This window comes from Neurospora crassa, linkage group I (genome assembly GCF_000182925.2).
Source record: "Neurospora crassa OR74A linkage group I, whole genome shotgun sequence".
Classification (NCBI taxonomy): Eukaryota; Fungi; Ascomycota; class Sordariomycetes; order Sordariales; family Sordariaceae; genus Neurospora; species Neurospora crassa.
The window spans coordinates 1,518,836-1,539,290 of record NC_026501.1 but is presented as its reverse complement, the minus strand read 5'-3'; the positions used below and the strand labels follow the sequence as shown (position 1 = coordinate 1,539,290).

Here is a 20,455-nt window from a genome sequence, read left to right as displayed (position 1 = left end):
TGCACCCACGCAGCAACAAGGGTTGTTGTCGAGGGCAGGCAAGCAAGCAGTGACCCAGGTCCGTACCATAATATTTGTCGCACGCAGGTCGCAACGCGGTAAAAAGGTGGTACATCTGACCCGCGTCCGCAGCTACACGTCTACACTATGTACCAAGTCCGGACCTTCTCCAGCTCTGCCCGGATTCTGAATTTTTTTGTTTTTATATTATAATCCAGGTGCTGCTGCAGTGCAGTGCAGTGCAGTCAATCATTGTAATCCGGACAATCCAGTCCATTGGCCATTCTCTACTTCCACACGATATATATGCCTCTGGCTCCTCTGGTAAAAAGGCATGAACTTGGTCGTGTTGTGACTGCTGTTACCTATCTATTGTACTGAATTGAAGGTACCTCTACCAGTACCTGCCCGTACATACCTGTAGGTGCCTGACCGGTTGCGACTTTGGAAACTCCAACCCGCGACGGGGACTCTGGAAGCTTTGAACGACAGACAGGCCCGGTCGCCTTTTGCTTTGCTCCGTCTACAGTTCCGTCCTCTGTCGTCACCAGAACTCAACTCCCATCATCGCCGTCTCCGTTGCGACGCATGTCCACGGTTTACGGCCATTTGCCCCGCGCCGCATCCCACTCTCTGTCCAGTCCTATACCGACGGACGCCCTTCATTTGCCCCGTCAAAAGATTCCGTCGCCCGCCGCGCAGCTCTCGAACGATCATTCAACTTTCTCCGCGTCCGAGAACAGCATCCTCTGTCCTGGCACCAGCGAACCTCCAACGCCTGCACTTGCCTGACTTGGCCCCCGCCGTATCGTGCAGTCATAGGTCAACAGAATAATACAAATCCGATCATCAGAGGTACTTAGCGTCCAACCTGTGGTGCCTCGCTGTGACTACCCACCGGCCTTTGCTCTAACAAGCTACCTCTCTCTCTATACGTCAGTCCGCATAGTCCATTGCAGCCGAGTCAACTTGAAGTTCACGGGGTCGCTTCCATGCGCCACCTCTTGCCATGACCGAGTGAGCCTTGTCGGCCTGTCCAAGCTTTGCCAGGTCGAGCTCTTGCCAGTTCAACTTCTCTTGAACACGACCGCGACGTCACCCTCTCCTTCGGCTCTTCGCCCTCCTCGACATTCCACGACGTCCCCGCGATTACACGAGCGACGCCCTACTTCTTAACCAAACTACCGCGTCCATCATCTTGTCGGCCTGAGTGGCCATACAGCAACATCCAAAATGTCAGGACTCGAGAATGGAGATGTGGCCCTTGCCAACATGACGAACGCCCCCGATCCTGTGGCCGCTGCCGAGCCGTACGCCATTTTGAGGCAAGAGGTGGAGCTAGACATCAACTTCAGGGAGAAGAGCGTCAGCGGCATTTGCACATTCAAGATTTATCCCCTGGTTCCCGACCTTGAGGAACTCGTCCTAGACACGCGGCAATGCGAAATCGACGTTTCAAACATTACGGTGGACGGCTACAAGACACGGGCACAGGCTCATGATCCTTACGATCGAATGGAGCCCCCCACGAATGCGCAAATCGGTGCCACTCAGCATCACATAATGAAGAAATGGATGGCGCCATTACTCCCAGAAACACGCCGCCAGGCTCCCATCGTAGAAAGGGCAGAGCAGCTTAATATCAGCGTGCCGGCTGATGGGTCCCTCAGGATCCGTCTCCGCCCAGATGCTCTCATCCAGGATTCGGAGCCCAAACGCATTCTCAAGATCAAAACTCCCAAGTCGGTATCGGAAAATGCGACAGGCCTCTCCGACCCTAATGAGGAACTCACGGTGGTTGTGCCTTTCAGGTCCAAGAGAATCAGAGATGGCCTGCACTTTGTCGGCGTTGAGGAAGGTGACCTGAGATACCCACACGTTTACACCCGGCATTCGCTCGAGCCCGGTACGGCGTCTTGCATCTTCCCTTGCCTCGATGATCCCGGTTCGAGGCATTCCTGGACAATCAAAATCACATGCCCAAGAACGCTGGAGGATGCCTTCGCACCGCCTCTGGCTACCCAATCAGCACTGCTGACTGCTCTGGATGGCGGTCGGAAACGCAAAGCCTCTGATATTTCTGCACACCAGCCTGGCTCATCTTTCACCGAAGAGGATAAGCTGAGGGAGATTACCGTGGTCTGCTCTGGCAATCTCATTGGCGAGCAGATGCACCCCAAGGACGAGCGCAAGAAGACCATGATTTTTGAGTGCGTCAACACCGCTGCTAGGCACATCGGTTTCGCCGTTGGCCCCTTTGAGCACGTTGATCTTGGGGCCGAGTTTAGAACTGAGGAGGCGGACGAGAAGCTCGGGGCTAATGCAGCCAGAATTCACGGCTATTGTCTCCCTGGCCGTGTGGATGAAGTTCGATGGACATGCCAAGCCGTCGTGGCTGCTGCCGACTACTTCGCCCCTGAGTTCGGCCGTTATCCTTATGAAGCCTACAAGATGTGCTTTGTCGAAGACTTGGTTCACGACACTGCGGTTGCAAACTCCTTATCCTTGTGCAGTACGCGTTTGCTGTACCCCGAAACGATCATAGATACGGACATCGAGGTTACCAGGAAGCTCGTCCATGCCCTCGCCAGTCAGTACGTGGGGGTCCACATTGTGCCAAATGAGCGGTCCGACACTTGGCTTATCATCGGTCTCCAGTGGTTCATGACAGATCTGTTCATGAGGACCATCTGCGGAAACAACTGGTATCGTTTTCATATCAAGTCGCTTTCCGACAAGCTTGTAGAGGCGGATGTGCGGAGACCCTCCTTGCATGCTCTGGGCGATTATCTTCACCTAGGTGACTTTGAGCTCGAGTTTATGGCGCTCAAGGCGCCACTTGTCCTTTACATACTCGATCAGCGCATGTCCAAGATTCCTGGCTCGACAGGTGTCGTCCGCGTTTTGTCGCAAATGGTTTCGGCCGCTAATATTTCCAACACGGACCCCAAGGCCACTACCCTCTCTTTCCAGGACTTCCGTCGATGGTGCGAGAAACGCAGTCAATACGTCCCTGATGAGCTTTGGAATCAATACGTGTTTGGTGCGGGTTGCCCGAGACTGGATATTCACCAAAAGTTCAACAAGAAGAATCTCAACGTCGACATCCAAATTCTACAATATCAGGGACCGACCAAGAAAAGCATATCAAAGGATGAGTTCTGGAGGGAGTTGCAAGAGGAGATACACCAGGTCTATGCCGGCGACGTTCCCAAGCTGTTCACTGGTCCATTCACCGTCCGAATTCACGAAGCAGACGGTACGCCTTATGAGCACTACCAGCTCATTACCGAGAAAGATAAAGGTGGGACGAATTTGCAGATTGCGTACAATACAAAGTACAAGCGTCTGAAAAGAACCAAAAAGGCCATGGCCGCGGCTGCCAACAGCAATAGTGACAAACACGAGATCCAGGAGGACGATGTTGTCTACTTTAACATGTTGGGCGATGTCCTCACCAGCCAAAAGGATATGGAGGACTGGGGGTTACAAGACTGGGCTTCAGAGGTCCAAACCAAGATGGATCAAGAATCCTATGAATGGATCCGGCTTGATGCTAACATGGAGTGGCTTTGCTTCATGAAGACTGATATGCAGGAGTACATGTATCTGGCACAACTACAGCAGGATAGAGACGTCGTGGCCCACCAGGACGCGATGCTCGCTTTCAAGAGGGAAAAGAGGCATGCGGTCCACTCGACGATCGAGACGCGGACAGTGATGGACCGACGATATTACCATGGTGTCCGAGTGATGGCATTGGAAGACCTCGCTAAACAGGCACATCCTGACTTGAATTACATCGGCATGGTCCATCTGATACTCTGTTTCCGCAAGTTTTTCTGCAAGAAGGTACCAATTCCCGGCCGGGAGGGTGGCTATCACTACCCGATCGCTCCCAACGATTTTACCGACAAGGGCCAGTATGCCATCCAATGTGCGATTCCCGCGGTGCTTGCACGGACGACGGACCTGCAGGAAAAAGGAAGATGCTCTAAGAGGGCCCGACAGTTCATCATGGAGATGCTCCTGTTTAATGACAATTCGGAGAATGAGTTTTCAGACCAGTTCTACATCGCCAAACTCCTCGATGCTCTTACCACCTCTGTGATTCCGCAGAAGGAGATTACCGAGGGATACCTCATCAAAAACCTGGATCCTTTCGATGAAGACGATGCGGAATTCAAAAGTTTCATTGAGAAGACCATTGAGGAGATCGACAAGTTTCGCAGGATGGATGAATGGACACTGACATACCAGAACATTTGGACGACAACGGCTCTTCACTGCAAGATGAGGCTCATGAAGGCTCGTGTCATCCCTGAATCGGCCCTCGACTTTGTTCAGTACCTCCAGGACGACAACATTGATCTTGTACGTATCAAGGCGTTTGAGTGCCTGGTTGAGCTTGGAATGATCTCCAAACCCCCTATTCTCAAGCTTCTACTTTCATACATGAGCACCGATAGTTCGCCCTTCATCCGCGATCGATTGTTCAAGGTCTTTTGCCGGGGAATCGCTGCCATTGCGTTTGGCGAGAACAAAGCTTCGACACAGGAACTTGAAGCTCTTAATGATGGAGGTCTCGTCATCGATCAAGGTGACGCAGAGATCCAACAACGGAAGCTCGATGCAGTACGCAGAGAAGACATTGCCCACGCGCTTAATGCGCTCAAGGAAGAGCTGAGGGGGAACACGGAGATGCAAATATCCATATGGAAGGCATTTAATTCTCCCGTCATCGGTCTACAGGAGAAGCGCCAGCTATTGGAGCTCTGCTCGGCCATGTTCGAACCAGAAGATTCTCTACTTGTTACTATCAAGTATCCCATTGTCTGGAAGGCAACTCGCGACCCGACAATTGTCGCCACTGCACCACAGATCCTCGGAACTCCGCCCAAGAAGAGATGTGTCGTCAAGTTCAAGTCGGAGTACCGGACGCTTCCTAAGAGTAAGGATATGGTTGCGATCGAAGCTCCACCGCCTCCGGCGCCATTACCCGCACCGACACCGTCGACCAACTTGTCGGCTTCCAGGGTAGAGATTAAGCCTCCTGAGAAGAAGACAATCGTAAAGCTACAATCACGGCCTTCGTACATTGCGAAACCTCGGGAGTCACCAGTCCCAGAAGCTCCCCCACCAGTACGGAAGGACTCTATCGCTATGACCGTGCCTCCTCGGCCTTCTACGACTGCCGGTCCGCGCACTCCCTTGCCCACATCAGTTCCAAGTGCTCCCGCACCCAATACATCCGCCGCTCAGCCTAGCATCAAGACAGCTGTACCAAAAGCGGCTTCACCTCCCCCCGTACCTGCACCCAAACCCCAACAGTCCAACGACGTTGCCGTTCCAAGGCCTAGCACCGTCAATTTGGGCAAGCCAAAGATCGTCAAGCCGGTCATCAAGCGCAAGAGTGACGAGTCATTTGAGAACCCTAGCCCGAAGAAGATCATCAAGACCAACAGCGACTCCTTCCGGAGCGATCCTTCTCGCAATAGCTCATTCAAGACAGAACCCCCTCGCAGTGAGTCCTTTAAGAAAGAGGCTCCTCGAAGCGAAGCCATCAGGGGCCACTCTTTCCGCGAATCCGCCCCTCAGATTCCGCCTCCCCGCACATCTTCATTCTCCGTCCGTCCCAACGCCAATGGCCAGCCTTCCAAAGTCGTCACGCTACCATTTAGGAAATGGACCAAGCTGTCTGCCCGCGCCCAGCGCAGCATCGACTACGAACAAAGTCAGCGTGAAAAGCAAATGCTTGCCGCCAGCGCCAGAGGCATTTCCGGCAGTCTTGCCACACCCGTCCACAAGCGATCGAGCGCCGCAGTAGGATTTGGCAGCGGTTCGGCGCCTTCATCCCCTAAGAGCCGGATGCAGTCTCCTGCCGGTAACGGATACGGCTCGTCTGGATCGTATGCTGAGAAGGAGCAGCGGAATAAGGAGAGGGATAGAGACAGGGAACGGGACAGAGATAGGGAGAGAGACAGCAGTAGCAAATTCCGGGAGAAGGACCGCAATGATCACGACAGGGAGCGATACCGTGGTGGTGCCGAGCGAGAAAAGGAGAAGTACAGGGAGCGGGAGCGGGACCGCGAGAGTGACCGTGAGCATGAGCGTCCTCGCGAGAAAGAGCGGGATAGAGAGAAGTACAGGGAACGAGGAGACCGCGATAGTGATCGTGAGCGCGACCGACCTCGTGAGAAGTACAGGGAGAAGGGAACCGACCGCGGCGATAGCGACAGGGGCGGCCGCACCACCGACAGCGACCGGGAACGGAACCGGATCGATCGGGATCGAGATCGGGATCGGGAACGGGAACGCGAGAGGAGTGACCGTGACCGCGAGAGAACTGACCGCGAGAGGGAGCGGATTCGCGACAAGTACCGTGATCGAGCTGATCGGGACAGCGATCGTGATAGAGACAGTTACAAGGATCGTGATCGGGAGCGCGACCGCGACCGTGATAGAGACAGGGAGCGTGATCGTGGTGATCGTGGTGATCGAGGTGACCGAGACCGGGACCGGGACCGAGACCGAGACCGAGGAGATCGCGACAGGGTATCATCCTCCGGCTCAAGTCTCCTTATCAAGAAGGACAGAAAACCGTTGCCAGGATCCGGAGAAAAAGAGCGGAGACCATTGCCTACTGGAGCGCCTCACGAAAAGGCACCGCATCCCCTCAAGGAATCCCATTCCCCAATCCATCCGACTCCTGCTGCCACAACCAACGGCGGCGAGCCAAAGAAGAAAATCATTAAGCTCAAGTTGAAGAGTAGCGGAAGTGGTCTCGGAGGTGGTTCTGGTTCGTCATCGACGCCTGGTGCTGGTGGTGGTAGTGGATCTCGTTAGACGCGAGGTGGAAATAAGCATGTGGAAGAGAGAGGACGGGCAGATCTGCGGGGAGGAAAGGAAGATCAAGGAGGACAGAAACGACTACCAAGGATAGTGATAGTCAGGAAGTAGGCCCGCGAGGCAAAGGCATCGGCGAAGTATTCGCTTACCAGAGGTGTCAGATGAGATGGCATCCAAATGATATTTGCTCTTCAGGGCAGACAGTCTTGGTTGAGGTCGTCGAGGTTAAGGTTGTGTGGCAAGGGAAGGGAATGTTTTTTTTTTTCCGCTGCCAAGGGCTTTTTTTTTTCTCACCTCTCTGCAAGAAAGCGAACGGACTGGAAAGGTCCTTCTCAAGGCAGTCAGTCTCTTTTGTATATCTATATCAAAAAGAGTATGAAGGGAGCCTTAGCGGAATTTTGTAAACAAGAATTAGGAGTTTGCACCATTTTTTGTGGGCTGGTCTAGTTTCTTTGTGCTGTAGTGGTGTCAAGCATAGAAGCATAAAAGCGAGTTGCAAACAAGCTACCTACATATAAGCCATGATCGCTTTGTTGAACAGACCGATAGTGGTGAACCCTACCTTTTCTAAAGATGAGATCCGTCGGTTGTATGGTTGCAACGTTGAATTTTACGTTTCCTGCCTTTGGTTACTACCATAGATGTAAAAAACGGAAAGTTATCTTGGGTTCTGGCACATTCGAAATAGGAACGGTTACATATGATGAAGGTACCCGCAATACCTAATCGTCTTCCAAATACAATAGGTAGATGTCGGTTCCTAAATATACAAACAAGTACATACCTGAATACTCATCTAAGGCATGAAGGAGTGAGGCTACCTAGGTAGGGATAGGGTGGATGGTAATTAAGCTACCTCCTCCATCTAGAGGGAGAGAGACACAAACTATTTCTGTTGTACCAAGTGATAAAACCGATAACAAGCTGATATCAACAACAACACTCGTAAGATTTTGGCACGGCGGGGGACGGTTTGAAGTGTGTGACAATTGTATAACAAGAATAACAACATAAATGAATATGAAATGAGAAAAAAATAGGAGGAAAAGAAAAGGGTATGTATGATATGACTTCTGAATGGAGATAGAAAGAAACAATGATACTGACACCGAATATTTTCGTTTCATTGCATACAGCTAGCTAGCTATTCAAGGGGTATCTATCTATTTATTTATCGTGACTCGTGCCTTGACAAATGTGCAAATGCCCTCCCTCAAGTGAACCAACTCTATAGACCTCTTATAGAAAAAGATACACATATCCCATCCAGTCTTATGTTCCCTTGTCAACGCCGCAGTCCTCCACCTGATCGAGGCATTGGAATCATGCAGGTTACTCTTCTTCTACACCACTAAATATTTACCACCCAAAGCAAGACAGCTATGGAATAGCTCCTCAAGAAGAGAAATCCATCTCCTTCAATCCCCGCTCTTTCATGGCCTCTTGCACCGAAGCCTTGATGGCTACTACCGCCTCTGGCCAGGTATATATTTCTTTTTTGGCAGCCGTCGTCATGTTGCCATTTTTCTTTTCGTCGCTTATTTGTATTTGTTCTCGTATCCCATTTTCATCATCATCATCATCAACATCAACAACAACATTACCACCGGCTTCATCCCCATGTACATGTACATTCTCTTCAGAGTCTTTCCTCACTCCTCCGTCGTCGTCGTCCACTTCCTTGTTCAGTGTATCTCCATCTCCATCTCCATCTCCATTTCCATCTCCATCACCCCCACCCTCAACACACCACTCCAACCACTTAACCAACCCCCTAGCCTTCTCCATATCTCTCTCTAACGTTATGACCTTGTACAGATACTCCTCCAGCGCCTCTATATCAACCAGACTTGGCCCCCCTTGCTTCGCTGTCGACACGTACCACGCCCGAATCATCCTCCTCACTGCCGCCGCGTCCGTCACCTTCATCTGCCCGCCGCCGCCCGCAGGCACGGCCGCGGATTTGAGAGTCGCTTTGGTAGGAGGGCCGGGCCAGTGGATCCTGCGCAGATCGCGGTTTGTGCGGCCCCAGTTTGGTGGGGGGCCGAAGAAAGAGTGGTAACGGCCGCCGCCGGCGATGGGTGATGGGAAGTGCCGGTCATCGTGGTAAGGTTGGTTTGGTGGTGGGTTTTGCTGGTTACCTAGAAACCGTGAGGTGTTGTTGTTGTTGTTGTTGTTGTTGTTGTTGCCCGCTTGTCGACGGCGGAGGAGGTAGTGCCTAGCAGACTCAATGTCTACGGCGATCAAATGGACATGCCGACTATACTCTTGCTGCTGCTGCTGCTGCTGCGCAGCGGCGGCGGCTGTCGCTTGAGCCTGCCTTTCGAGCTGCCGGCATTGGCGGGCGTGCTCCTCAATTACCTCGCGCCGGACCTCTTCAGGGAGTTCGGACAGGACATTGGGGTCTAATGGAGGGAGGTCGATTTCGACCGAAGGTTGTCGGGGATAATCGCTGGGTCCCTCACCCCGATCTGGTGAGCGGGCTGCAGTGATGAGGGAGGCTTGTCGGAGACCGGCTTTGAGGTCACGCTCTTTCTCCTTCAAGTAGGCTGGGGGACGGCCGCGGCCGCGCTTGGTGGGCGTGCGAAGACGGTCGATGGGGCGATTGATGATTCGGTCCTTGCGGGGAGATTGCGGGAGAAGGGTCTGTCCGCCACCACCCCCTTGAGACGGTGGCGGGCGGCTTGGACTTGCTTGTGGTGTGTTGCGGCGGTAGGAAGCGAGGACTTCGGCTTGCATTGATGGCGGGAGAGCGTTGAACACGTCGACGTCAATGTCGGGTGGGATTTCTGCATAGGTTGGAAGGGCTTTCCGGCTGTTCGGTTGAGGAGGCGTGGAATTTGTGCGTCTACTGGGTTGTGCCTTCATTTGGTTTACTATCGTAGTTCGAATGTCCTCTGGTAATTCAGCCAGCACAGCTGGGTCGAGCTGAGAAGGCATGATAAACTGAGTTCCTTTGACATTGAGCGGCGTCTTGGCCTTCTCATCTGCCTCACCAGCCCTTGCGAGATGCAATGCTGGATGAACCTTCGGTTTTCGAGGTGTGAGCGGATCAGCAGTGATAGGATCCTTCTCATCACGTTCCGTAGAAGACCTATGTGCTGCCGGACTCTGAGGCTCGTCATCAATGGCCTCAGCCTTCCGCTTCTTCGCCGAGGATGTCGCTGCTGCACCAAAACTCAATTTCTTTTGGCTTCCCTGCTGTGCAGCAGACGGCTTTAGAGGTTCCAGCTTGGTCATCTGGATCCCCAACCCACGAAGGTCGCCCGGGCTGAACTTGTACGAGCGCAAAATTGCAACGGCTTCCTTTCCAATCACCTCTCCACTGTTGGTCCCAACGCCAAAGGACACACTCTTGTTGAAGGTATCACATTTGCCGTGACCGAGATGTTTGGGTGGGTCAAGAGGAGCATCGGCCGCTCGTCTCATGATCTTCATGGTTAGATGCTTACCCTTGACGCCCTCACTCAACAGACGACGCTCCAGTTCCTGTGAAAGGGACCTCACAAACTCCTCTGCCTCCTCTTGGTTGACGAAGCGGATGCCCCAGTTTACCTCGGCTGACACCGACTTTCGGATGGGTTGCTCACCAACTTCGGTCCGGTCGATACCCCGGGAATACTCCCACAGTTTCTCTCCTGTTTTCGGGCCCAATGCCGAAATTAGTCTCTCCTTGCTGGTCTGTCGTATGTCCTTGACGAACTTGATACCAAGCTCCTCAAGTTTTGCGCCGATACTATGCGCGACGCCTGGTAGGTCCTCTACGTTGAGCTCACCGAGGAAATCCAGCGCTTCTTCCGGCTTGATTTGGTATTGTCCAGCTGGCTTGGCTTTGCGGAGGGCAACCTTGGCCAGCAAGATGTTGGCACCGATGCCCACAGAGACATGACAATCCGTCTGCTCCTTGATGCGATCTCGAAGCTTCGAAGCCATCTGATCTACTTTCTCCTGTTCCCTCCAGATGCTTCCTTCGCTGATGCCAATGCCGCTGGACCCAGCTTCAGCCATGACGATGTCAGTAACATCAATGAGGGCCTCATCGATACTGACACTCTGAACAACACCACCAATTTCGAGGATAGCATCGTAGAATTGCCGACTGGCTTCCTCATACCCCGGAAAATCATACGGAAGGATCTTGAGATCTGGACATAGCTCTAAGGCGTGCTTCATCCACATGCCGTTCTTGACGCCGAATTTCCGGGCTGGGTAGTTACAAGAAGCAATTTCGGAACCTTTTCCATTACCATGAGCTACCACAGCTGGCTTGTCACGATACTCGGGCGCCTTCTTGAGAGAGACAGCACAGAAGAAGCTGTCAAAATCGACGTGCATGATGTACCGACGAGAGCCAGCAGGCCGCTTAGCCAACTTCTTCGCTGGGCCTTTTTCAGCAGCAAGGTTTTGCATACGGGACTTGAGCTGTGCCTTCCACGTAGACAGGTGATGCAGACGACTTTCAGAGTAGTATTGTTTCAGAAAGTCAGGATTTGCGGTTGAAGCTTTTCTCATCTTCGGATCCGCGAGTAGCCTGGCGTTGTGCTCTTCCGAGGTGATTGGTTTGGCTGGATGCAATTCATTCGTTTTTTCTGGCTCTGGATTTTCTGGCTCGGCGATATCTGGTGTGGTAGGTCTAGCTTCAGGAGCAGCTTCAAGAGGAGCCCGGTACGGAGGAGTGTTAGATTGTTCGTCTGATGCCCCGTCGGGTTCAGAGAGAGCAAGAGGCTCTGACTTGGATGAAGGTGGCACCTGCAAAAGATCGACTGACATATCATCCTCGAAGTCCTCGATTTTATCGTTTACAATTGGGGGAATTTTGGAGGGAGTCTTTGGCTGTGCCGGGCTGCTGAATTTCTTCAGCTGGCTGGTGTAGAAGCTATTTTCAGTCTGCTCCCGGTATCCCTGAGGGGTCTGTTGTCGCGGTTGGCTACTCAACATTTTCCCAGCATCAAACTTGATGGTGCGTTGTTTCGGTCCCTCGTCGACAACCCGGTACTCGGTCCAGGACAACATCCTTCCCGCTGCAACAGAATCCACCACCCAAGCCGGCTTGACCACTCGGTAGTTGGCCAGCTCTGCCGCTTTCTTTGGTGGTATAGACGAGCAAATGATGTGCGTTGCCATTGTCTTCCCACCGAGATACTGGAGCCAGCCAGCGCCATGTTGGACCAATATGTCGTGCAGGTCGCTGGATGAAGGCTGCGTGTACCCAAGAACATAGATGACTAGTCCCTTGAAGATCTGAGGCTTGTCCTTGGCGGAAGAGCGCAACTGGGCGTCGCGGTTCTGGAGCTTGATGTTTTTGTTTTGGAAGTAGTCGGCGAACCCTCCAAAGCGACTGGCCCCGTACTCGTCGCCGCCTTCATCGTTGAAGGCATGGTTCTCGATGTTCTTCCGTACGGCGGCCGAGTTCTTGTCGAGAAGATGATTTCCAACCATGGTGACGAGTAACTTGATCACAGGATCCAGATGTCTAATTTAATCCATTCATGCGATGGAGAGAATGCCCAAAATGGCTATGACATCATCCATGAATCGCCGTCAAGCATCCTAGTTGTTGAGTGTGCTGTTCAGCAACAGTCGTGAAAACTCATTTCGATATTTTAAGGGAAAAAAGGTGCTTTCGAATGTGGTATACTGACAGTGAGTATAATACACAACCAAGCAGCAGGTGAAGGAAATCTGACCGAGTGGCAACTTCTTCCACGATGAGGTTCCCTCCATAATCGTTGGACATGGCGGAAGCGCGTCAAACCGCGGTCCGCTTTGATGCGAGGTCCCGTGACTGCGGTCTCCGCTGAGGGATCACTGCTGGTCCCTCTCGTCCCACTTCCCGTCCCGCGGGCTTTCGCTGCAGATCCCACAAGCCTCAACTGGACGCCACTTTTCCTCCAGCCTCGCGCCTCAACTCCCGAGGCTGGACTGCCATCATTCAACATTCGCATCATCCCGTCATCTTTTGCCCATTCTTCTTTTCTCCATGACCTTTCACCCGCGGCAATCCATTACCGAAACGCGGTAATCATCACACCGCCAACATGAATAACGAACAATTCCGTCGTCTTCTTCTCGCTAATTCCCAGAAAAACAACCATCAAAATGGCAGCAGTCCATCACCACCCTCCTCGAACACCTCCAAATCTCCGGTAGCTCCAGCGCCAGCAGGCAACAGCACCCCGCGCACACTCGCCCTAGGCTCCAAAGCCCGCTCTTCTATCCCCATGACCCCTCGCTCCGTCGCCGGCTTCAATCCCCGCAACGAATTCGCCCGCCAACTCGCCGAGCGTAATCAGACCCTCTCCTCTTCTTCATCATCATCACAACATCAACACCCCAACAAAAAGATCCGAACTTCTGCTCCCAAAGGTAGCAGGCTTGCCGAAGGATACGTCGATCGCGCCAAGCAGAGACAAGCGCAAGAAGAGGCGGACGAGCGGGAGCGCAAGCTGAAGGAGCTGGAAGAGCGGTACAAAAAGGAGGAGATCGACAAGGACGAGTATGAGCGCTTGCGAGTGGAGATCATTGGCGGGGGAGGTGGCTTGGAGACGGCGCATCTGGTGAAGGGTTTGGATTTCAAACTTTTGGAGAGGGTGAGGAGGGGGGAAGTGGATGTTTTTGGTGAGAAGAAGGATGCGTCAGAGTCGGAGTCGCCTGAGGTGGAAGAGAATCAAGAGGAGACCGAAGAGAATGAGCAACGAGCGGATGGCGAGGAGGACGGCGACGCGGATGATGTGCTCGAACAACTCGAAGCGGCCCAAGTCAAAGCCAAGGAAAAAGAAAAAGTGCAAAAGAAGGGCGAGTTTGCAACCACGACATTACTGGCGGGTGCAAAGAAGACAAGAAATCAAATATTGGCCGAATTGAAAGCCGCGCGCGCTGCCGCCAAGGCCAAGCAGGAGTCGAGTCTGGGGTCTAGGTTCAAGAAGATCGGACCAAAGAAGCAGGCGGAAACGAGGATAGAGCGTGACGACAGAGGAAACGAGATCATGATCATCGTCGATGAAGACGGCAACGAGCGACGCAAAGTTCGAAGAGTCGACCCGAATAAGACGCAGGAAGAGTACGAGAAGGAGCGAGAAGCGCTCGCGCAGGGTAAGGTTCTCGGTATGGACGTGCCCGAGTACTACAAGAAGCTGGAAGAGGAGAAGAAAGCGGCCGAGGCGGCAGAGGAGGATAAAGAGCCGAATATTTTTGACGATGTCGAGTCTGATTACGATCCGCTAGCTGGGTTGGAAAGCGGTTCTGATGACGAGTCAGATAAGGAGGACGGAGAGGTGGAGGACACCCAGAAGAAAGAGAAGAAGAGTTTGTCAGATATGCCTCCACCACCGAAACCAGAACCAGCAGCCGCCGGACCGAGGAATTACTTCAAAGATTCCAAGACCGGGCTCACTTCGCAAGAAGAGTACAAGAAGCCCTCGCTTGACGACCCCTCCTTCCGCGCCGCGCTGGCCAAAGCAAAGGCCATCAGCGCCGCCGAGAAATCCGAAGAGGAGAGACTGGCAGCCGAGCGGGAAGCACGACTACGGAAGAAGCTGCTGGAGAGCAGCAGAGACGACGAAGATCTGGATATGGGTTTCGGGTCGAGTCGTATGGAGGACGATGCCGATTTGGACGAATCATCAAAGGTCAAGTTGTCTGAGTGGGGTGAGGATGAAGACGATGATGGATATGAAGGAGGTGGAAAGGCGGGCCTTGGGAGCAGTAAGGGGAAACGCAAGCGGGGCGGTGGAAAGAAGGGCGGTGATAAGAACAACTTTGCAGATGTGATGAAGGTCATTGAAAAGAATAAGGCGAAGGAGTGAGACATGGCCAATGAGTAGGGATCGAACGAAGATATGATAATATATACCCAGTGATATGCAGTAGTTCTATAATCTATGTCTACAAACTGAACTGTCATAAAGTCTCCAAGCAGCGTCCTCTAGACTAGATGTGGGTATTCTCTGCAGTGCAAATCTCCCTTGTGCCATGTACGTCCTGTAAACTGTTCAGTCAAAATCTCATCACCACCAAGCCCTTTATAATTCGACAACCCACAACCCCCTTTCAATTAGTTAGGAAGCACATCATCCCCCCGCGCATTCGCCTCATCCGCTCTGCTCACACACTCCTCCAACACCTTCCAAAACAGCGGAATATCCAATCCCCTCGGTATCCTCACACCCTCCTCACCCTCGGGCAGGGGCTTGGCAACCGTCATACCCGTCTTCGCCCCGTTGACCCTCGCATCCTCATAACTCCCCTCGGTCACCACCGTAACCTCAAACCTCTCTCTGTGCTTCTCCACAGTCCCTGGAGAAAAGTCCCAAAAAGGAATCTGATACTCCTCGAGCGGGGTGCCCACCAATCCCGTCAACACAGCCGCCACCGCCAACGGATCATGCAGCGGCGGGCCTTCCGTGATCCCAAACACGTCCGCATACGTCTTGGCGAAGAACATGAGCAGCTCCACCAACATGGTTCTCAGGGTGGTCTTCCCTTGGCTTCTTCCATCTTGCGGCAGTTCCGGGTGCGCCTCCTTGCCTTCGGGCCCATAGAGAATCAAATCGCGGACTTGCTCCGTCGTCAAAACCATGTGCGTCAAATCCAGCGGGATCAGCGTCGTCTTCCCTGCCAGCTCCTTGTTGGAGAAAATCGCGTGTGCTGCTTCCGGGTCGGCGAGGACGTTGAACTCGGCAAACTGCGTCCAGTTGCCCACGCGGGGCACGCCGTCGACGGTGCCCAGGATGGCGGGGGTGAAGCCGGTGCCGAACGCGCCGCCCATGAGGGAGAGGCCCTTGATGTGGCTGACGAGATCTGGGTGGCTTGAAAAGAGCTGTGCGGCGTTGGTGAAGCTGCCGGTGGCTACCACCCAGGCGGTTCCAGGGGCGCAGGAGCGTAAGGCGGTCGACATGGCGGTTACGGCGTCGACGGAGGTGTCGGGGCCGACGAGAGGCGTGGGGAGCAGCTTGGTTCCATCTAGGCCGGATTCGCCGTGTATGTCGGTAGGCGCGTGCAGGTGGGGCCGGTGGAGGGCGTGTGAGGCGCCGATGTAGACGGGGATAGAGTGCGAGCGGGAGATGGAGGTAAGGATAGAGCAGGCGTTGCGGGTTGTTTTTCTGTGATATGTGCGTTAAGACAGACACGGCCTTGTGAGATGAGGAAACAGGTCAAGTGGCTCGCTTACTCCAAGGATGCATTGCCAAAGACTGTAGAGATACCCAGGATGCGGATGGCTGGGTGGTAGGCGGCTAGGAGAATGGCGAAGGTGTCCTGTTCACATCGACTCGTTAATGTCTGCAACTTTGAAATGTTGATCAATTTCATTCTCCATTCCCATCTTCGTCGTCGGCGGGTAGGTAGGTAGTACCGATGCCATCGGTAGGTACTTGGATGCACATCATCTCATCTCATCTCATCCTCTCTCACCGCGCCCGCCACGACTTCGCGAGACGAACAGGTGGAGAGAGCCGAGCTATGATGAAGTAACGTGCCGTCGAAAGTTGACTTCGAACTGAACCAAATAGAGCCGAACTAGGACTGGATGCGCCTGCACTCGCATCGCACCGACAGTGCAGATCCAACGGGAGATGCCGACCTCTCTTCTCTTGTGTCTCTCCCGTTTCTCTTGCATCCCGTCGCGACCGACTTAGGCGTAACTCCCGTCCTGCACCACCCGAGCTGAACTTACATCGTGACCCGGATCGCAATCTAGCCAAACGGGAATTCTGTTGTCGACTGACGATCCCATCTTTCACCTTTTCTCCCTCCGGTGATAATCAATAAGAAATTGTTCGGAATAAGTCTCTCAAACTGGTGAGGATTCTTTGGTGGAAAGGCTGACTGATGTTAGTGAGTGAAACTGATAAGCTCCAAAACGGAACGCGGGGTAATACAAGTAAGCTGGGGCATTCGACTTTACCTACTTTTGGTGCAAGGACTCGCTGATACTCTCTCCACGAGTTAGGTTTGTTCACGTACGTTCGATGACTAGGTAGTAGGAACCTGAAACGCTTGAAACATGTACAGAGTCAATGATAAAAAAGCTGGCTTTCGGGAAAGGGGTCCTAGCTTTCAATATAGTGTAGAGGACAACATACATACAATTTACAACAGGAATCTCTACCGTGGATCCTCAAAGCCGCGGATATCCCTTCAAACGGCCTTGCCTGCCAGCCTGTTGTTCTTGGTCTGAAGATGATCCCCCAAAACATCGGCTTGTTAGTGGCTGTTGTCCCTACAAGTTTTCCCCACCAGACGGCCACCAAATAGGAAGGCGGCTGACGGCTGAGGACGCCGAGTTCCGATATTTTGTAGTGTCATATCATAAACACTTTTGCAGAAGATCTTCACTACATTCAGTTATTACCATCGCCTGTCAGCTTGACCATTTTTCTTATCCTTATCTACTTGTAAATAGCTGGCAGGTTCGTCCTCTTTGTTTTCCCCCCCTCTCTCTCTCTCTTTTTTCTTTTTTTCCCCTGGCTATAGGCTCCTTCTCAGTGATTTTTATGGCCATACAAGACCTGCTTGCTTTGTGAATTCGCGGTCTTGGCAATCCCTGTAAACCCGTCCCCATGATCAAAACATACGGAGACTGCGGATCTTTGCTCGGCATGAGCCAAAAAAGGGGAAAAGGAGAGAAGAGCGATGATCACTACAGTAGCGGTAGTCCTTTGTACATGTCAAGGAACAAAACATAAACACCATGGCTAGTCCCATACTGAGGCGAATATATGCGTACGAAGCGATTCCCACGAGATCCCATTATCCATCATAGCCTTACTTAGTAGTAGATCGCTCAAACACACATCTATCAACGCACGCTTGTTTGCACTGCTGCCTTCCTCTCTCCCCCTCTTGATGATGACCTCGCGATGCCCTTTCAAAATGTACACATCGCCAGACTTCCCCCCTCATCTACCCAGCCCATACTTCGCCAACTCGAATTCAAAACTTGAAAGTGACAGTCTTACTCTTAACCCACTCTTGCAAACCCCTGCTGGTATTGAACCTCCCATATCCGCTCGCCTTCGCGCCGCCGTGGGGCAGCGTCGCCTCATCATGCACCGTCATGCTATTAATGTGCACCGCGCCCGTCTCGATCTCCTTGGCCATGCGCAACCCCCTTCTCAAGTCCTCCGTAAACACGGCGCTCGTCAATCCGTATTCGGTATCGTTGGCGATCCTGAGCGCCTCCTCCTCGGTCTCGATCTCGTACACGGCCACCGTGGGCCCAAAGCTCTCGGTCTTGTAGATGTCCATGTCGGTGGTAATTCCACTTACAATGACCGGGCGCATGCGCGTCGTGGTCTCTTCTTGGGCGTCAGGGTTGCCGTACAGCAGCTTGGCGCCCTTGGACAAGGCATCCGAAAGGAGCTTCTTGTTCTTGTCGACCGCGAGGGAGTTGATAAGGATCGGAGCGGGCGTCGGGGGCCCAAAGATGTTTTCGACGGCGCGGACGAGCTTCTTCTCGAATTCGGCGCGGACGGACTTGTGCACCAGGATACGCTCGGTGGACATGCAGATCTGGCCCGAGTTGAGGAAGGCGCCCAGAGCGCACTGAGTCGCGGCGTTGTCGAGCTCGGCGTCCTCCCAGACGATGGCCGAGGCCTTGCCGCCTAGCTCGAGCAGCACGGGCTTGAGGTTCTCGCCGGCCAGGCGGCCGATGATGCGACCGACGGCAGTGCTGCCGGTGAAGTTGACCTTCTTGACCTGCGGGTTGGAGATGAGCGAGCTGGTGATGGCCGGGGCGTTGGCGGGCTCGTGGACGAGCATGTTGAGGACGCCTTTGGGGAGGCCGGCTTCGTGGAAGACGGAGCAGAGGCCCCACATGGTGCGTGGGCAGAGCTCGGTGGCCTTGAAGATGGCGGTGTTGCCGGCGGCGATGGGGTAGAGGATGGAGCGGATACCGAGAATGTAGGGGGCGTTCCTTGCAAGGTGTTAGTGGAATACATACCATTTCTCTTAGCCGCCGCCTAAAGCTGGACTCACCAAGGGGCAACGGCGAGAATAACGCCATAGGGCTCCTGCAAGACGAGGGCCCCCGATTCGGGATCGTTGACTACGGGGAACGAGCCTTCCAGCGTGTTGCATCTCCCGGCCACATCCATCAACAAGTCCTTTGCAACCTGAATGTTGAAGTCGGCCCATTGGCGTGGAGCACCCGTCTCGTCCATCACGTACTGGCCCAACTCCTCCTTTCTCTTCTCCAAGATCTCGGCCGCCTTGTGGAAAAGGTCACGACGCTGGTTAGGGTGTGATTTCCTCCATGTCTTGAAAGCTTCTGCCGCGGCGTTCACGGCAGCCTGAACCTCGGTATCCGTAGCGCTGCTGCACTTGTGCACAACCTTTTGGGTTGCTGGGGACGTGACATCAAAAGTCCTGGACGTGCGGACTTCCTCGCCGTTGATGAAGAAGGGTACGGTATAAGTTTCGGCCATGGTGTCGGTAGTTGAAGAAAAGCAAGGGGATTGCCAGTACAATCCGGGGTATCTAGAGCTGGGGAAAAGGTTCAACCAAGCAAGTGCGAACGACTAAGAAACAGATATTGATCAAGGAAAACGAGGAGTACATAGCGAGACCTCGGCCAGTGTGCGTAGGAATGAAGAGTTCTTCAACATGGCATTTACACAGTACGTCGTAGCGGATCCCGAGGGCGGAATGAGTGGGACTGATGAAGATCTTGGTTGCCCACATCCCCGCAGCACCAAGCAAAAGCCGGGGAGTGGGTAGCAGTGATGAGCCGGTGAACTATAGGCTACCCGGCTGAGGCAGGACATCCCGGCTAAAGTTTGCAAGTCCGATAGCGGTGTTTTGATTGGACTTGATTGATGTTCACCATGATGGATGGTGGTGACATTGACGAGTGAGGCTGCCACCAACAGTTTGGTCCGTATCTTTGTCCTGACGCGCTCCTTTGAATTCCCAAGCTGTCAGGCCTGGTTCCCCGGATATTCCATGTGGTGGTTACAACTCTGTCTCGGGCCCCAGATCTGATATGCAAGGGTCAATGATACGGCGACACTGACAATAACAGCGCCGATGACTGGACGACGACCAAGGCGATGAATTAATCAGCTATCCACCAACCAGAGCGTACAATACATCCCGTAGCTGTCGCGAAGCACCACAACCACCCCCCCATGGGCCTTGGCAGCCCTTTGGCCAATCCATGTGTGGGGTCCTCAGTGGGATCTAGGCGAAGCGGAGGTAACTTTCGGCATCTGTCTTACAAATCCCTCTGCTTTGAGGCTCAACCTTGATACGACGACTGGGGGTTCCCGCGTTTTTATGGTTGATTCGGGGATAGCTTCGGGAGTTGAAAAGGGTGCCTGACGACGTGACCCCCCACGTGAACGGGGCGACGTGGAAGTGGGAGGACTCGAAGGTTGAGCGGTGCTTGTCGGGAACCATGTGGGGGTGCTGCGTCCGCCCCGTCTGGCAGGAAGACACCAGTGATTCGGAGTGGGGTGTATGGAGTCTCCGAATCGGAGACCTGCCGAGTCAGGTCCGAGGCCGGATTCACATGCCCGGAGGGTTTGCTGGGAGGAGCTATCGGGGCCGGTAGATCCACATTCGGACACGGAACGGATGTGTTGATGCTGATCACTGGCCGTCACGG

General features: G+C 53.5%; 5 protein-coding genes across 6 annotated transcripts; 2 read left to right on the top strand and 3 right to left on the bottom strand.

Annotated features, from left to right (window-relative positions):
- Positions 1–223: 223 nt before the first annotated feature.
- On the top strand, positions 224–7,322 carry NCU02052. Of its 2 annotated transcripts, XM_011394624.1 has the most exons (2): positions 224–855; positions 941–7,322. In XM_011394624.1, exon 2 carries the CDS (start codon positions 1,234–1,236, stop codon positions 6,844–6,846), a length of 5,613 nt encoding a protein of 1,870 aa, XP_011392926.1. In that variant the 5' UTR covers positions 224–855; positions 941–1,233; the 3' UTR covers positions 6,847–7,322. The 2 variants fall into 2 exon arrangements, with proteins under 2 accessions (XP_011392926.1, XP_011392927.1); XM_011394625.1 differs by having other exon boundaries at positions 224–7,275.
- A 679-nt stretch (positions 7,323–8,001) lies between these two features.
- Positions 8,002–12,531, bottom strand: mus-42 (mutagen sensitive-42). The gene has a single exon (XM_958916.2). The coding sequence runs from the start codon at positions 12,286–12,288 to the stop codon at positions 8,245–8,247; it is 4,044 nt and encodes a 1,347-aa protein (XP_964009.1). The 5' UTR covers positions 12,289–12,531; the 3' UTR covers positions 8,002–8,244.
- Positions 12,532–12,752: 221 nt separating this feature from the next.
- Positions 12,753–14,746, top strand: NCU02054 (hypothetical protein). Its single transcript, XM_958917.2, has one exon. It carries the CDS (start codon positions 12,888–12,890, stop codon positions 14,652–14,654), a length of 1,767 nt encoding a protein of 588 aa, XP_964010.1. The 5' UTR covers positions 12,753–12,887; the 3' UTR covers positions 14,655–14,746.
- NCU02055 (uridine nucleosidase Urh1) lies at positions 14,672–16,920 on the bottom strand. Its single transcript, XM_958918.2, has 4 exons — positions 16,758–16,920; positions 16,523–16,670; positions 16,019–16,104; positions 14,672–15,950 (listed from the first exon to the last, which is right to left on the bottom strand). The coding sequence occupies exons 2-4, from the start codon at positions 16,580–16,582 to the stop codon at positions 14,903–14,905; spliced, it is 1,194 nt and encodes a 397-aa protein (XP_964011.1). The 5' UTR covers positions 16,583–16,670; positions 16,758–16,920; the 3' UTR covers positions 14,672–14,902.
- A 540-nt stretch (positions 16,921–17,460) lies between these two features.
- On the bottom strand, positions 17,461–19,980 carry NCU02056 (salicylaldehyde dehydrogenase). The gene is made up of 2 exons (XM_958919.2): positions 18,826–19,980; positions 17,461–18,763 (listed from the first exon to the last, which is right to left on the bottom strand). Exons 1-2 carry the CDS (start codon positions 19,272–19,274, stop codon positions 17,782–17,784), a joined length of 1,431 nt encoding a protein of 476 aa, XP_964012.1. The 5' UTR covers positions 19,275–19,980; the 3' UTR covers positions 17,461–17,781.
- Between the last annotated feature and the right edge of the window lie 475 nt (positions 19,981–20,455).

Bases quoted from the DNA above. Each gene is read 5' to 3' on its own strand.
- NCU02052 (XM_011394624.1), top strand. From the start codon at position 1,234: ATGTCAGGACTCGAGAATGGAGATGTGGCCCTTGCCAACATGACGAAC.
- mus-42 (XM_958916.2), bottom strand. From the start codon at position 12,288: ATGGTTGGAAATCATCTTCTCGACAAGAACTCGGCCGCCGTACGGAAG.
- NCU02054 (XM_958917.2), top strand. From the start codon at position 12,888: ATGAATAACGAACAATTCCGTCGTCTTCTTCTCGCTAATTCCCAGAAA.
- NCU02055 (XM_958918.2), bottom strand. From the start codon at position 16,582: ATGGGATCGTCAGTCGACAACAGAATTCCCGTTTGGCTAGATTGCGAT. The intron at 16,105-16,522 runs GTAAGTTCAGCT...CGATGTGAACAG, and splicing joins ATTGCGATCCGGGTCACGAT to GACACCTTCGCCATTCTCCT. The intron at 15,951-16,018 runs GTAAGCGAGCCA...CACATATCACAG, and splicing joins TTTGGCAATGCATCCTTGGA to AAAAACAACCCGCAACGCCT.
- NCU02056 (XM_958919.2), bottom strand. From the start codon at position 19,274: ATGGCCGAAACTTATACCGTACCCTTCTTCATCAACGGCGAGGAAGTC. The intron at 18,764-18,825 runs GTGAGTCCAGCT...ACACCTTGCAAG, and splicing joins ATTCTCGCCGTTGCCCCTTG to GAACGCCCCCTACATTCTCG.